The sequence below is a fragment of the Gordionus sp. m RMFG-2023 genome, chromosome 2 (assembly GCF_954871325.1).
Source record: "Gordionus sp. m RMFG-2023 chromosome 2, tfGorSpeb1-WG-v2, whole genome shotgun sequence".
NCBI classification, from domain to species: domain Eukaryota; kingdom Metazoa; phylum Nematomorpha; class Gordioida; order Chordodea; family Parachordodidae; genus Gordionus; species Gordionus sp. m RMFG-2023.
Genome location: NC_088776.1, coordinates 55,201,980 through 55,219,684, shown reverse-complemented (window position 1 = coordinate 55,219,684; position 17,705 = coordinate 55,201,980). Strand labels below are relative to the sequence as shown.

The following is a 17,705-nucleotide window of genomic DNA, read 5'->3' as shown; positions in this document are numbered from 1 at the left end:
TATTTTAATTATCAAATTAAAAATAAATAAAAAGATAACGACACCTGGGATTCCCAGGCGGTCACCCATCCAAGTACTAACCAGGCTCAACGTTGCTTAACTTCGGTGTTCGAAAGGGAACCGGTGCTTTCAACGTGATATGGTCGTAATCGATAATTAAACCCTAGAAAATGAATATTTATATAAAGGTAATGTGTTATTAAAATAAGAAAACGAAAGAATATATAATTTTAACATAAAGAGGCAATAAAAAAAATTACTATTTGAAATTCAAGGGATTTTAATTATTTTTTAAGAATTTTTTAAAGTATAATTTAATGTGGCGTGTGCCATGTGTGTTAAGAACTAGATAATCAGTGGCCAATGACATATAATATATAATACCTAGACTGACGATTCATTCATTAAAATGTATTTTTAAGCGTCGTTAAAAGCAAATCAGCTGGACCCGCCATTTTTGTAACACATACTACTCATGTTAAAAAAAAATTGATAACTTGCTTCCTTATTATCTCGATGATCCGGTAATTCTTTAATAAAGTTTGCATCAATTAGGCTCTCGTTTAAAATTTTAATAATGATTAGTGTAACCAAGATGGCTTCTCCAGATGATTTGCATTGATGTACACATTTAATGAATGAATCGTCAGTCTAGGTATTATATATGTCTTGATTGACAGTGGCTTAGGCAAAAGCTACCCCCCCCCCTCAATAATTTTTTTTAAAAAAATATTAATTTACTAAATTAATAATATAAATCAGAGACCTGCAAAGGTACCATTTCACAGCTCGGCTCGGATTAGAAAAATTTCGGCTCGGCCATGCCCGAATCTTTTTTTCAAAAAAATTTTACGGCCAGGCCTTTAAAAAAAATTTGGGGGCGACTCGACCTGGATTTTTTTTTAAAAAAAATTTTAAGCCCGGCTCGGAGTTTTTTAATATTCGACCTGGTATATATAAAAAATTCATCTATTTGGTATTTTATCATATTTTTCGGCGAGTATTATCATTTAATAAGTAAGCATATTAGCTAATGTTGTTAAACGGCTCGTTCTGAACCGATTTTTAAAAACGCATAACTCAATATTTTTTCCAGAAAAATATTTACAAAGCCTCTAAATTTTGATACTAAATGTCTAGACCTTTGCTTCTTCTATGAGCAAAATTTTCAGGCTTGCATATTATTTTTCTAGATAAAAAACTGAGTTAGCCATTTTTAAAAATCGGCTCAAAATGAGCCGTTTAACAACACCACGTACATTTTTTTTAAAATTCTAAACAGATATTTAGTATATTACAAATTGATACTATAAAAAATTTGTGTTTTGAGAATATACTATATTAATTGTATTTATAAAAAAAATAAAACTGATATTTTAATTAATAAAAAATATAACATTATATAATAATTATTTTAATCCTTTGCGTATTTATTACATGTCAGGAAAACTATAATAATATTATGTAATATATACTATGATGAGTGTTAGCTAGTGTTAACTTTCACCAAACACTATATTAATCATAACTATAATGTATAATCATTCTAATCATCTAATTGACGAGTATATTAATTCGTGTTGTATTTTTTTTAAAAATACGGCCCGACCCGGGTATTTTTTAAAAAAAATTTCAGGCCCGGGTATATTTTAAAATTTTAAAATACGGCCCGGCCCTGGTAGAGCCTGCAGGTCTCTGATATAAATGCTTGAAATTTAGAAAACAACTATTTTTATGTTTTTAATTAATAAATAATAATTTTGATTTACAATATTTTATTATCTTTATTTTTTAAATAAATTTTAAAATTATAGGTCTGCATGCAATGGACTATTTGAGCATTGAGGTGGCTAGCGGGCTAAAAATATTTAAGAATGCTGACAAATTTAAAATATTTTTGAGTAAAATGGGCAAGTTTTATGTAAAATAAATGAGAAAATAAATTGTTAAAGGGTTGGCAAGTCAATCAATTGACAGATCAAATTCGGTGGGGTATGTGTCCTAGTCAAATACTCTAAAAAATATAAGCCTTCTCCGAATCTAGAGTTAAACTATATATAAGACCTAAATGTTGGAAAAAAAGTTTGGACAACTATCAACAAAATCCAGAGGGTTTTGGCTAAAATATTTGGATAGCCATTTTTTAAAAAAAATTATGTCGTTTAACAACACTAAGAGACTGGAATCGTCCTACAAGACAAACTAACTTATGAAATCAAAACTGAGAAATAATTCTAAAATAAATAATATCTTATTTTACTTTCCCATTACACTTGTTTATTTTTCATCATATTAAAAAAAATGATAGAAAATAAAGGGGACATGGAAGGGAAAGTTCCTACGGAAATGGAATTTGGTGAAAATTATGGAACGCTATAGGAACGTGATAAATATATTCGGGAAATTTCTGGAATGTTAAAAGAAAGATTTTTTTATTTATTTTATTTTAAACAGTATTTATATTATAGTAGCTCAATTATAAATACGTTTTTCTTTCTTTCCAGTTTGCTTCACAAACAATGTTATAACTCATTTTAAACATCGAATCCAGTGATCGTCATAAATACCGGGTCGATATAAGAACTTTGAAGTAAATTTATATCTTTTTTTTAAAAAAACCATAAACTACATAGGTCACCCATGTTAGATTGTCCAGTGTTATTTGTTTTAAAAAAACAGATTCGAATTTTATTTGAAATCCTTCATAATATAAATAATCAGAAATTTAATTAATCCTAGGGTGGGCCTCCGTGTAATTTGCATGCGCTAACTTTGAATCAGGGCAAGAAAAGATTTATAAAATCTTGGTGAAATATCTTATTAATTTATCAGGAATGGATATTATATGTTATTTAAAACGATAGTCGATGATATTTATTAAAGAACTAAGGTTTTTTCTTTAGCCTTTGCCGCCATTCGTCCACGCTTCCTTTTTTGATCAGTGGATTTCGCCTAATTCTGCTCTATTTTCGTATTCGCGAATTAGGTTTAACCGTGAATGACGAGTTAGACGTTGTATTAATAGGTGTTCAAAAAAAAATTTAAAAATAGCTTATTTATCTATTTTCATTAGTTTTGATATTTTGGACGCAGCCCTTAAATCGAAATAATATTCTATCCTCCATATTGTTTTTCCTTTAGGAACAAAGATATGCGGGAATTAAAGTTGATCGACACATTTACAGGTGACATCTTGTTGAATTTCGTCCAATGGATTCCAAAATATTCAAAACGTCGTTCACAAAATCAAAAGATCGAATAAATGGCCTTCATGCCCTAGTGGTAAGTTTTATATATTTTTTAAAAATTTAAAGAAAGAAAGTAAATGTGAAAATAAAGAATAAATAAAATAAATAGAAAAGGAAAATAATAAATTTATTTTTTTAACCATCATTACAAAAAAAAGGTTGTCTACGGGGGTGGTCAGATACGGATCGAGCAGACGACAAACTCGCGGCAAGACAAGCTGAATTTATTTAATTCGGTTGAGCAATTTATCATTCCGTGCCTAATGTAATCACGGACCTTTATAATCAGATATCCTCTCAGAGATATTTTAAATTCCGAAATATTGGCCAAGCACGATAGCTGTGGTTAGAAACATATGTTCTTCACGGAGTATCGTCTAGTTCTCAAAGATGCTTTTACCGCTTCCATTATCAAATGGTGAAATAATAAAAATTCATAGAAAAAACTTTTGGTAGAATAACGCCGCGAAATTCCATTTCTATCGTAAATTTTCGAGCTTTTGGGTTTTTTTTTTCGAAGTTATGCGAGAATTTATTTTTACGCGTGAATATTATGGAAAACGCATTATTTATTATATCATACCATAATTGTATAATCTGATAAACGTAAATCATGAGTCTCAGCATATTAATATATTATCAATTTTTTAAAAATAAAAATTTTCCCCCACATTACACATAGTGTTCTTAAACGGCTCGTTTTGAGCCGATTTTTAAAAAAGGGCTAAGTCAATATTCATCCAGAAAAATATTACACCAGCCAGAAGATTTTGCTCATAGAAGAAACAAAGGTCTAGACATATATTATCGAAATCTCGAGGCTTACGCAATATATTTCTGGCTAAAATATGAGTTAGCCATTTTAAAAAAATAGGCTCAAAATGAATCGTTTAACAACACTAACTCACATTATAATTTTAAAAAAATACAATGACCCCCTTGTTAAGCTAACTTTATTACGATGGTTCTATGAAGGAAAAAATAAATAAATGGAAGTGGAAAAAATATTATATAGGGAAAGAATATATTCAAGATTAAGTGATAAAATAAAAACGTGATTTATAAAACTTGTTGAAAAGATTAGAGAAGTGGATGGCAAATTAACAACACTAATTACACATGCCCCCCCCCCTCCTCCTCTTTTATCTGGTAAAGTATTTTCCATACCCTCCTTTGTATGCATTAAGACTGATCCGATATTTTCTTATCAGAACTAATGCTGGTCCAAATTTTATACCCATTTTTTACATTGATTTTAAAAAAATAATTCTATCCATATCTTACTTATTTTACGTTGGTAAGAGTCGTGAAATTTAATTGAAATTATTGTTAATCTCTTTAATTAAAAAAAAATTTGAAAAAAATAGCTATTTTTATTTTGATAAATCAAAATCATGACCTCTAAGAATTATGGTAGGCTTAAACATTTAATAATCATTGATGCTTTATTATTCTCACGAAAAAGCCTTTATATTTGGAAGAATGAAAAATGGTTGATTATCAAATCATTTGGAAAATATTTTTAAATATGCCTTTTTTTTCTTGGGGGCTTGTTTTTCTATGGATAATTTTATCCCTTATTAATTGAGCATTGTCTTTGATAATTTTACTTTGAGATTATTTCTTTGGGTGCAATTTAGTTTTCTTTGTCTCGATTTCTTTCTAATCATGAAAACGAATATTTCTATTTATAATAAAAAAATTCAGACAATTTCTGATATTTGTTATAAGAAAAAAGAAATTTAAAAAAAATGATTTGTCATTAATTTCTATCATCTTATTTAAACAAAAGTTACGAATGATGGTATTAAAATATTATTCTGGATATTTCCCTTGGAAACATTGTTGACACAAAAATCCGAAAAACGTGTAAATTATTTAATAAATATAAAATGCGAAAAGACCGTTTTTAAGTGAAATACTATAGAAAACAATAAAAAATTATGAAATAATTTATACTTGCCCCAGAAATAGGCATGTCTCAAGGTAAAGCAAGCCAAAGTTAAAAGTTCTATCACTGATATAATAAGCGTCGTCATAGCTTTATATTTATAAATAAATAAGAAAAAATTTATAAACCAATAACGAAAATTTTATTTAAAAATATCCTTTTTTAAACATTACTTTTTAAAAACTTATTATTTTAGGATACCGTGTTTACAACTATTGAATTAACTACATCCTGAATTTTTCTACAGATAATCTTCCCCCACCAGACTGTAATTTTTACGTGATAAAATAGTCAATGCTATCAATTCTTTCAATAAAAACTCAGCAGGTGGTCTTGATGGTTTCAGACCCTCCTATTTTCAATACTTAATTAATTCAAAAAATCTTTCCCATAGTTCTGTCATCATTGTTTTAAAAACTTTTTGTAATAACATAATAAATAATGATATTCCAATACAAACTCACCAAATCCTTTTTGGTGCTCAATTGCTTTATCTTTATCTAAGCCATATGGTGGTACCCGTCCCATAGCAGTAGGCTCCTTTCACATCAAACATGATGCTGTCAACATTTTAAACTCTTATCAACTAGGTTTTGGGATCAAGGGTGGCTGTGGAATAGCGGCTCATACCTTAAGAATTTACTTAGAAAACCCACCACCTGATTCTAAATATGTAAAATATATTTCAAAAATGCCATCAATAGCCTACATCGTACCTCATTTTTAAAATTCTTCTATGAAACTTTCCCCTGTTATTCTAAATTTATTGAATCCTCATATGGATTTCAGACGCCTTTGACATATAGATCTTTTCAGATTTTATCCCAAGAGGGCATCCAACATGGGGATCCATTAGGACCTCTTCTTTTTTAGTTTGGAATCCATCATCTCATCTACCAAATCAAACAAAATTACAACCTAGATCTTAATCTATGGTATTTAGACGATGGGACCATCTGTGGCCCTTCAGCTAATGTACTAAGCGCCTTAAAACACCTGGAAATCAATTCCCAAGCTATCGGCCTGGTACTCAACATAAATAAAACAGAATTATGTTTCTTAAACAATAAGCCACAAAAGTTGGAAGGCTACAAAATCATTGCTCCTGATAGCTTAACCTTACTTGGGACCCCATTAGCTAATGCGACCAAGTCAGAAGATTTCCTCCATAAAATTTTTAAAAGCTTTTACAGTATGAAGCACATTCTAAGTCTCCTACCAGCACATCAATCTTTATTTTTAATACGCAAATGCCTGCACATACCTATATTTATGCACATTTTCCGATCATCATCTTTTTTCAAAAACAATGATTTCATATCTAAAATTCAGGATAAATTTTAAATATTTCTAGAAAAAATTTTAAACAAAACTCATTCAATTAGTCACTTGCACAGCTGCTACCTTTTAAACTAGGCGGTTTAGATATTTTTCCACTCAATCTTTTATCCTTATCATCATTCGTATTATCTAGATTATCTAACAATTCTATGATTTCTTGCTACATATGCCCTACCGATCGTTTATTAGACGATGCTATTGAGAAATGGAAGGCAAACACACCCTTTAACACCGTATTACCTTCAATCATCACACACAAAAAATTTTTCACACCTTTAATCTCGAAATACCAAACAGATATATAAGTCAATACACCTTTAGATTGCATTCAACTCCTTCAATTATCTGATAGACTTGGTGGCCATGAATGGTTAGCCTAGTGCAACCTTGGTAATCTCTTATCAGATGAACAATTGAGAATAACCATTGGTTTACGTCTATGCGATATAGTACAGCCTCATGCCTGCATCAAATGCAAACGTTGATTCAAAGGGTAGACATGGCTTAAATTTTATTTTTAATCAAGGGTATCATGTTTAAAACATTTAAATATCACACAATGTAACTTTATTATCTTCGTAAAAACTTGTATTATTTTCTTTATTTTTTCCTCCTATATTATAAATATATTGCAAAATTAGTTGGAAATTTTACAGGTCACAAAGATAGATAGATTAAAAATAACACACCAAAACTAAATAAGTAAAGGTTATATTTTATTAATTTGTAGAATGTTTAACATTTGTAGTAATGAAGATGAAATTATGGAGATAGGTTCTTCTGAATCAAATCCGAATTTTAAAATTCTAGGGAAAATTTTATAAAGTAATTCATGTGAAAAAGGACAAGGTACAAACGGAATGTCAAAATTGAACAAGTAAAAAAGTTATTAAAGGTTCAACAAACTCTCTACAAACTTTGTTAAACATATTAAAGTATATTATACATTTATTAACATATTCACTCAATAAATTATGGAACTCAAATATAATTTCAAAATTCATATCTTCAAAATCTATATACTATCATCCCTAACCTATGGTATTGAAATATGGGATAACATCAAATCAAACCTAAATAACCCCTAAATTTTTATTAATAAACGCCTTAGAAATATTCTAAATATTAAATATCCCATTATTATATCTAACACAAATCTTTGGGAACTTTATCAAGCCTAAATAAAGCCCAAATTTTTATTAATAAATGCCTTAGAAATATTCTAAATATTAAAAATCCCATTATTATATCTAACACAAATCTTTGGCAACTTTGTCACATACTTCCATTAAACATTTCATTAAATTATAGAAAAATAGAATTATTTTGTCACACCCTAAGACATAACCATACTAGTAGAGGTGGGTGCGGGCCATGAAATTAGGCGGGCGTGAGTGTGAATAAATTTTGAATTCAAAGGCGTGACAGGCCTTCCCAAAATTTGCCCCGGGCGTGATCGGGCATGAACATAAATTTCCCGTGAATCACGGAAATTTTAATTTTTTAAATTGTTTTTTTTATAAATAATTTGCAATTTTTGCTTAAACTTTTTACAGAAAAGTCAGTTATATTTTATTTATAAAGATCTTCAATCTTTAAATGCAACAGAAAGTGAAGGATTTTACAAATTAGGCCAAGAGATAAATGTTGGTGTTACATATAAACAACAAAATATAAAAGTTGTTAACAGGAAAATTCTCATGTCCAAAAATATACCATTAAATAAAATTTAAAATTAAAAGCATTATTAATAATAATTACTTGTCCATAATCACTGATATTTGGACGGATGACTATAAAAATCTAAGTTTTTTAACCATTCTAGGACATATTATCATTAAGGATTTTAAATTAAAAACATTTGTTTTGGCCACAAGGGCAATGGATGAAAAACACGTCAAAATAATAGTGTAATCAATTCAATTTTAGGAGAATATACAGAAGTAGAAAATACTTAAATAAATGTGTTGTGAGTGATAACGGAGCAAATCTTATAAGTGCATTCAAAGATGACGAAATGCTTGCATGTATATGCCATATACTAAATATATTAGGCATTATATTTTTGACAATTGTTTAATTGAAATAGCCATAAATATAAATGGTGTAAAAAAATAGTACAATATTTCAAACAATCTACAGCTTATAGCAAAATAACTAGATGGAACTCTGTATATCATGATACAGAGTTTCTTAAATACAGGTGTACTTGTTTAGTAAGCAATAATTAAATAGATTAGCCACAATTGATACAGCATCATACGCGAGTTAGATAAAATTTTTATCAATATTTAAAGAATGCTCGGATAATCTGAGAGCAGATTCTCATCCCACAATAAATGAAGTTTGTCTATGCAAACAAAAATTAATAAAATTTTGTTAACCTTCTGAACGTGATACAAAAATAAGCAAAACCTTAAAATACAGAACAAGATTTCTTTTAAAAGATTATTATGCAGCCACTACATAAGGTAGGCTTAATTCTAGATCCGAATTAATAAAAAAAGAAAATGATATATATAAAACAATCTTAAAAATGAATTAGATGATATGCATAAGTCAATGCCAACTATCATTTATAACTTTCCTAACTTATCCTAAACTAAAAAACCGTATATTCTAAATGGCCAATACTAACTATCACTTTCCTAATTCATCCTACACTCATAAATCACAGTATATTCTAAATAAAAAATTTAGAGAATTTCTAGATGATTCTGATGAAGCATCAACATCACCGATGAAAGCTGTGAGGATGAACTTAAAAGATTTATATAAGATAAATAACAAGACAATATTTTGAAGTTTTGGAAGCAGGAATATTCATTTCCTTTTTTGAGAAAATTATCGAGTAAAATTTTGTCAGCTGCAAGTTCGGCTTCTAGTGAAAGGTTATTTTCTGTAGCCAATCTCTTATTAGAGGAAAGGCGTACACAATTGAAATAAAAAAAGATGGACATTCTTCTTTTTCTAAATAAATTTCGATTTATAGATTGTATGTTATTAATATGGATTATGAAATTAGAGAAATAAATAGAATGATTTCAAAAAAGTGTGAAATTATAGCAATAGTTTTGAAAAATTTAAAAACATCGTGAATTTTCGGGCGTGAATCAAAATATTGCTTGTCGTGAGCGGGCGGGTCGGGAATTTTTTAGTGGTAAGCGTGAAAGGGCGTGAATTTTTTTATTGCCACCGTGAGCGGGAGGGCCGTGAATAAAAAATTAGACCCGCGCCCACCTCTACATACTAGTACAATTACTAAAGCTTTAAAACACAAATCAAAAAATTATAAAATGAATATTTTAAAACTACTATTTTATTAAAGAATGATGTCAACAGCCTTTTCCTAATTAATATCTCTCAAGACAAAAAACAATTAAAAGAATGGCTAAACCAAGCCACCATAATCTAAAAAAATAAATATATAAACAAATAATAATATATAAAAAAATAAAATAAATATAAAAAAATTATATAAATAAATAAACAAAATATAAACAAATAATAATATATAAAAAAATAAAATAAATATAAAAAAATTATATAAATAAATAAACAAAATATATATTTTTTTTTTCATATCAATAACATTAATATCTCCCATTTACTTTTTTTCCCTACTTATTCTTTACTACTATCTTTCAGTGGATCCTAACTTATCTACGAGAGGTACCATCATTCCTTTTTTATTAAATGGGCCCTGACAGTAGGATAAATTACTGCCAAACAGTGGATGCAAATTCACTGCATTGGATACGCCTTAATTGTGTGTTTCCCCAGTGAAGGACAAGACAAGACTAAAAAATCAGAAGAAAAAAATGAAAGGGGAGCATACTATAAATGTTCATGAAGTATGTGCTTATAATACAAGAATTATGCATTTTACAAAGTGGTGAGCAAAATATTTTATGTGATATCACAAATTTCAGATATAAATCTAGTTTAATAGCAAATTATGTGGAAAGCAGTAACTTCCATAAGAAACAATTAGGTTCCTGCCTTAAGTTAAGGGAATGGGCTTTGCTCACCATGCCCATTAATAGAAGTGACACTTTACTAACAATTTCTTTTTCAGAAAGAAATTGGTCAATTTGGGTTAATATTTTTACTAAAACAGAAACCAATTGAATCTCAACAAGAAAATTGATTAAAAAATGTTAAAGAAAATGATATTGAATTTATATCAGAACAGCAAATATTAGTTATTGAATGAAAATGATTAAAAAATATTATAGATTAATTTAGCTATTTCTAAAATAAAGTTAATATTGTCTTAAAAAACACTTATTTGAATTTAGCTATATTTGACTGGTAAAATGACCAAATCATTTTAACTGATAAAATACACAACCCTGATTAAAACCATTAGCTTTTTATCAATAGTAAAATAAAATATTATGGAAGTTCATGAAAACAAGTATTTATCTTTTAGAAAAAAATAGAGTGAGCTAATTTTAGAAATATTAAAAATTCTCAATCTGATAATATTTCAAAAAAGTGTCTAGGAATATAACCAATTCATTATTTGAATGACAAAATTAAAATTTGAGTATATTGAATGGAATGCATATAAAAAAAATTGAAGTAACTACCTAAAATTATATAGTAACTAGCTTTTTTGAAGATGAATTTTATTTTTTCAAGGCTTATAGTTTAAAGAGGTATTCAATAAGATTAATAAAAGTGATGGTGATTGAAATATTTTAATCTATTTATTACTATAAAAATTCAAATAAACCATATTCTTATATTTATTAAAATATTAAAAGAAATATAGTTTGGATTTATAATTTCAAAATTATAAAACATCATATTAAAAATTGCATTTTAAAAAATTATCAATAAGTTATTATGCATATATTAAAATTATAAATGAATGGTTATTTTTTTGAATAATTGAAATATATATTTTCAAATATGTCAAGATATAATTTTGTTAAATGTTTTTTTAAAAGTGTATGTAAACATTTTACGCAACATATATAGCCCATGATTTCCGCCAGGTATGATATTGATAACATATAAAATAAGGCTAATAAATTGTATGATACAAAAAATGATGGTTAATAATGTGCTTTTAAGCCAAACTGCTGAATATATAGTACATAAAGAGGTTATTATATATATAATAAATATTACATTAAAGCTTTTAGAATTATTTAGGTTTTCAGTAGGTGTGGAATTTATAGGCAAGGTTTGTTGATTATCATCAGATTGTGATAATAATTTGTATCCTTTATTTAAATAGAATTTCATATGAACAAGAGTCAAAGGATTAATATTGATACAATTTGATTTGCTTTTAAGCCCATTGGTTAGAATGATAATACTTAGACATCCACTAAATGAGCTTAAAGAATATAATAAAGCAAATTTACGAGCTTTCAATATTAAAAGTGGGATATACATACAAGACAGGAAAAATAATAAAATAGAAAAACATAAAAGGCACATTGAGATAATTAGTCTCTCTTTTATGGATATGGTTAAAAAACTAAATATATGTTTATTTTTTTGGATTCCAGGTTCAATATCAATTATAGTCTGATTCTGAGGGTTATCAAATAGATTATTCATTGATGTTGATGGGATAACATTATATTTTTTGACATTTGAAATTATCGTTCCATTTAAAACGTTCTCAAAAACTTTAGTAAGAGAAAAATCTTTACTACATTTGTTTTTATTCAAATATTCCATATTCTTTGTAAATGCATCAATATCTTCCATTTTTTCTCACGTATTTAAAGCCGAATTTTAAAATGGTTAATAAATTTATGGAAAGTGCTAACCGTTATCTCAGTCGACAAATAGTCATATTAAAGTATTTTTATTTTTCAAATATAAAAAAGCAATATATCAAAATGTTTTTTTTAAAATTTTGTGATTTCATTGTAAAAGATTTTGAATGCAGACAAATCAAAAAATTTATCTTTGGATAATATATAATAGAAAATCGTGCTTGATGTTAAAAAAAAAAATATTTGTTTGAAAATCACAAAATTGAAGATTTATTTTAAGAAGTACAAAATTGAAGATTTTTATTTAATTTGTGATTTTATCACGAAAGATTTTTCTGAATAAAAGTCATAAAAGAATTACTTATTGTAGATTTCTTATAAAAAATTTTTTTAATTTTAAGTAAAATTGATCAAAAATCATGTTTGAGCTTTCTCAAAGTAATTTTCAGGGTGAAAAATCTTTCAATGTAATAGTTTGACAGTCGAGTCCAACCATCGGGGAAGGGGAGAGATCGACTGAGTTGAGTGGTCCGGGATTGGCGAAGAATGGGACTATTGGATCGGACTTAGCGGGCATTTTTGTCATTGTACCCAAATCCAGACGCAGGTCGTTTAGAATAAAATAAACCACCTCATATTCATGCACGGTTATATAGTAAAATAGAGAATTTTATTTAGTTGAGAATAATCGCTTCCTAAAAAGTACAATCCAAATAAAATACATTAAAATAATATAGAATAAATTAATAGTTACATAAGGAGTGAAAAAAAAAATTATTTAAGGACTTATAATACTTTTTAGGGGGTCCTTATATACTAAACATTTTCCAACAAATCAACAATAAAAAAATCTATTGGCATATTGCTAAAATATTTTTTTCCATGTAATGGCCAGTCTTGAAACTGCATAGAACCAGTTTTAAGTGAATAAAATATAAAAACAAGCTTTGTCTATAATGACGATTAGGGTAAAACAAAATAAAGTATAATATTGTTTTGAGTTTAAACAAAAAAGAAAACATATAATAACACTTTTTCATTGTTTATAGTACTGTTAAACACAACAGTTATAAATCAATCTTAAGGCGAATCCTGATTGAACATTTTCAAATTCTCACTGAAATTTATTTAACCTAAGTTAGATATCTCCCAACCAAAAATTAATAGTTTAAAAAGGTTGAAAATAAAGAAATCATAGGAAATTTGAAAGGGGGTGAAAATTAAAGATGAGAAATTAAAAAGAAAGAGTATAAAAGAGGGTGAAAAATTCTTGATTATATTTTAAAAAATTGGTTGGAGTGTAAAGGAAAATTCAAGTTGAATTAAAACTAGAATGGAGTCGGATAAATTGGAAATCAAAATATTAAATAAATTTTGTAACCGGGTAGATAAATTAATAACTGAAGTTAATGCTACTACTTAGTTAAGAAGATTCAGAAATTTAATATAATAGATAAAATACTTAAGCAAAAAAAAAAAAGATGATGGGCATAATTTGGGGAAAAAAGTAAGTATGAACTGTGGCAGTGATGTTGATGTGCATAGGGTAGGGACAAAAAAATTGAATAAAAAAGGTACCGAAGATCTTAAGGAAGTTACCACGTAATCGTGGACAAAAAGCCAGCTATGAAGGAATAAAGAATGTGGTAAATGGTATAAAGAAAATAGAAGATCGAGGACAAAATTTTTTTTTTGATATATGTATGTTTTTCATATATTTATATAAATCATACCCCATATAATCCATCTTGTTAGCTTCAGATAACCCAATAATTCGATTATAACCCAGACAATGCGATAATGAAAAATATATATAAACTAGCATTATCGACCTTAAGGAATCATCTAAAAAAGAAACAGTTAGAAATTTCAGAATTTTTATAAAAATGCTTATATTCGAGATCTGTAACAAGTTTTAACCTAAAAGCCTTGCCAACCTAATATTTTCAAATTTTTTGACCAGCTCGCCTATGGTTTTTTAAAAAATACTAGCTCGTCATTTAAAAATCTTGTTTAACTCAAGCTGGTTCTTTTCATTTTGTCCTGAAAAATTTTTAATACACCCGTCTGCTCATTTTTTTGAAAAATAATTTTAACCTATTCACCTATACGCCCAATGTTTAAGTTTTTTAACCCGCCCATTACAGGCCTCTTGTTTATATATTAGGTTAGTTTTTATTTTTCAATTTTGTTTTTTTTTGAGCGATCATAACATATAAGGTTGTGGTTAGCGATCGATTCACTTTAACCTAGCTAAATGAACAAGTTTAGGAAGTTTCAGCCCTTTTTTTTTGTAGGTTAGTGCACCTTGTTCTAGTTTACATGTTGGCCAAGTAGAATCTAGCATTCGTGAACTAAATTGTTACTACTTTTGTAACCGCTACTGGAGAAAATTTTTTGGCTATTTTTAAATGAGTTTGATGTCCAAACATTATTCGCATTTGTATTTCTATACTATATAATCCCTATAAGCTTGGAACCAAACAAAAAAAAATATAATGGCTCAGATGGCTACCCACTTACCTTAATACAGGTTTTGAATTACTTTAAAAAAAAATTAAAATACACACAAATAAGTATAAATATAATGTTTACGGAACTCCTTCCAATATTTTGTGTGAATATCAGGAATTATTCTCCTGGAATAGTAATAAATAAAAATTATCGTAATAACTATAAAGTCATAACAATTCACATTTATTTCAGCCTCTGACTTTATTTATTAAGCTGAGACTAAACAGCTTTTGAAAGAAGACGTCCTATTTTGATTGTTTTAGTAATTTGGTGGCATTTTTATTTTCTCGTTTTTTTAAAATTTTTGATTTGTTTTTTATTTCTTTTTAGGCTGCTTGGTAGAAAGTAAATAGCTAGCTGTTTAATAATAAGTCGAATGAGGACACACCCTAAGCTCTTTATTATATCATTTTCTTATATTTCCCAAGTCCAATCAATTATTTATTATAATTTAAAAAAAAATTTTAACGGATTTTTATAGTCATTGTCGTAAACGATACTTATTTTAATAGAAGTGTCAATCATATTTTTATCTATGTTTTGTATTTAGTTAGAAAAATGTCAGTCATTTTTCAAATATTAGAAATTACCAGATATCATATTTTTGTGAAAAAAGAAAATCACTTTTTTTAATTTTTATCACTTTTAAAATTTTATTAATTTTTGATTTTTGTGACTTTTCAATTGTTGATAACCTTTTTTTTATTGAATAAAACCTTTTGAAATTATAATAATATTTTTGCGATTTTAATTTTTGACCCTTGTAAATTGATGAATATTTTTATTTAATAAAGATATAAATCCAAAAATTAGTTCGCGTGGCATTTAATTTATAAGTTTTAATTTAGTTCATTAATTGATAGTTTTCATTCTGAGTTGGTTCTTATATTAGAATTTCGTTTTAGTAATTTTTCGGATATAATTAACATTTGAACCTCTTGTTTCCTCGTTATTTGCGGTTTTTTGTCATTGGTGACCGAGACCACCAGGATTGTTTAGATTCCAGGGTTATTCGGTATTTCAAGGTAAAGAAAAAATATTTTATTTTATATTTTGTATCTCACCTCAGAACACAACGCAATCACATTTTTGTTTAAATTTTTTAAAAATTGAACAAGGCCGTTTTAAGGTAATATAAATTTTTCATATAATGAGATGGGCTTTATATTTAATTTTGATATTGAGCCTAGCGTATTTGATAAAATTTCGGAGTATCCGAGTATTACTTATCAAAGTTTGTATCAAATGGTTGATAAATTTGATGTAAATAATGCCGTAGTGACAATTTTATTGTTGGTTCTACTGTACGTGTTATATATTACAATAAAATTTTTGTTTGGAAAATGTACTCTGGGCGCGACTAGAGTATATGGTAATTGGAAAATAGACACTCCGGTGTCGGCTGATTGTTGGAAAAAGATTTCGGTCTTGGAAAGTAGTTTAAATGGAATTTTAAATGAAATCAAGAACGGCAGACCTGAAAAGGTGGAAATGATGAAAGATAATAACGATGATCGTTTGGATAGTGTGGAGAGATCTATAGTTATCCTCCAGGAATTGAAAGAATTAAAAGACATGATTAAGATTATATATCAGGATATGAATACGTTGGTTATGGCTAATAGTAATAGTAATAAAGGCCAAGTGCGTGGTCCGACGTGGACAGATGGAAAAAATATTTCCATTGAAAAAAATGGCTTTTCAGGTCATAAGAAAATTTTTGAAGATTTGAAATGTACCCGTTGTGGGTATGTGGGTCACAAGGTAGAGACCTGCGTAGTCAAAGAACAAAATTTTCGTGAAGGTTTTCCGTTAAAGAGATTGGCATCAGAAAATTTTAATGTTAGAAAAATTTCTGGTACTAACACGAATAAATTTGATGTTTTACGACCGAATTATGGCAAATCCCGTTTGTGTTTTAAATGTAACAAACCGGGACATGTAGCCATAAACTGTATCAAAAATTGACTATATGATTGCAAATGTAATCATATAGTAGGTAGGAGATCGGGATGGAAAAAAAATAATAATGTAAATAACCATGATAATAACCGAAATTTTTTAAATTATGATGATAAAAATAATAAAGATTCTAATGAATTTAAATGGGAGAAATATCCTTTGGGTATTGTTAAATATTCCGATGAAAGGAATATGAATATTTTCAGATGGGAAAAATATCCCAGTTATATAAAAAAAAACAATATGAATATTGTTAAGGAACCACTAAATTCCGAGTTGAATTTATGTTCAAATGAGAATTCTCATGAAACTGATGTTTCAGATGAGATTAATATTGATCCGTCAATTAAAACATATGATATTTTAATGACTGAAAGATTAGTCGAACCTCGTCCTTGTCCAAGAGTTATCGTAAGAGTTGACTCTAGGGATATTGACATGTTGTTCGACACAGGGGCTAGCATTTCTATAATGTCTCGAAGAAATTATTTTAAGTATTGGCCTAAAGGTAAGCTTGAGAAAGAATCTATGTGCGTCAGACAATTTGATGGGTCTGAGATAATAGTTTTGGGAAAAACTAAATTGGGCGTAATTCTTCATGATACCACATTTTTCCTAGATTTATGGGTAGTAAAGAAAGATGTGGAAACCATCATGGGGTGGGATTGGATTGTTCAGTTAGGTCCTTTCAGTAATTATTGGAATATTTTTGCCCTACATAATGGTTCGGTCATAATTAACCCGAAGGACCAAAATATTGCTTATAACGCTCTAAAAAATATCTGTGAAATAGAAGGGAAGGATTTAACCATAAAACAAAATGATTCAACCCATAATTCTGATTGGTATGTAAAGTCCACGGAATTAATGGTTGAAAACAACATTAGCATTGATAAAACCCCAGTGGTGGCTATTGGTATTCCTGAATTACATAAAATGAGTGAA

At 28.0% G+C, this 17,705-nt stretch overlaps 1 protein-coding gene and 1 non-coding gene across 2 annotated transcripts; both read right to left on the bottom strand.

The window, feature by feature from the left end:
* Positions 1-32: 32 nt before the first annotated feature.
* LOC135925605 (5S ribosomal RNA) lies at positions 33-151 on the bottom strand. The gene has a single exon (XR_010571690.1). It is a non-coding gene; the product is annotated as a 5S ribosomal RNA (ribosomal RNA).
* An 11,204-nt stretch (positions 152-11,355) lies between these two features.
* Positions 11,356-12,286, bottom strand: LOC135924710 (uncharacterized). The gene has a single exon (XM_065459811.1). It carries the CDS (start codon positions 12,271-12,273, stop codon positions 11,464-11,466), a length of 810 nt encoding a protein of 269 aa, XP_065315883.1. The 5' UTR covers positions 12,274-12,286; the 3' UTR covers positions 11,356-11,463.
* Positions 12,287-17,705: the final 5,419 nt, after the last annotated feature.

Coding starts and splice junctions, on each gene's coding strand:
- LOC135924710 (XM_065459811.1), bottom strand. CDS start 12,273: ATGGAAGATATTGATGCATTTACAAAGAATATGGAATATTTGAATAAA.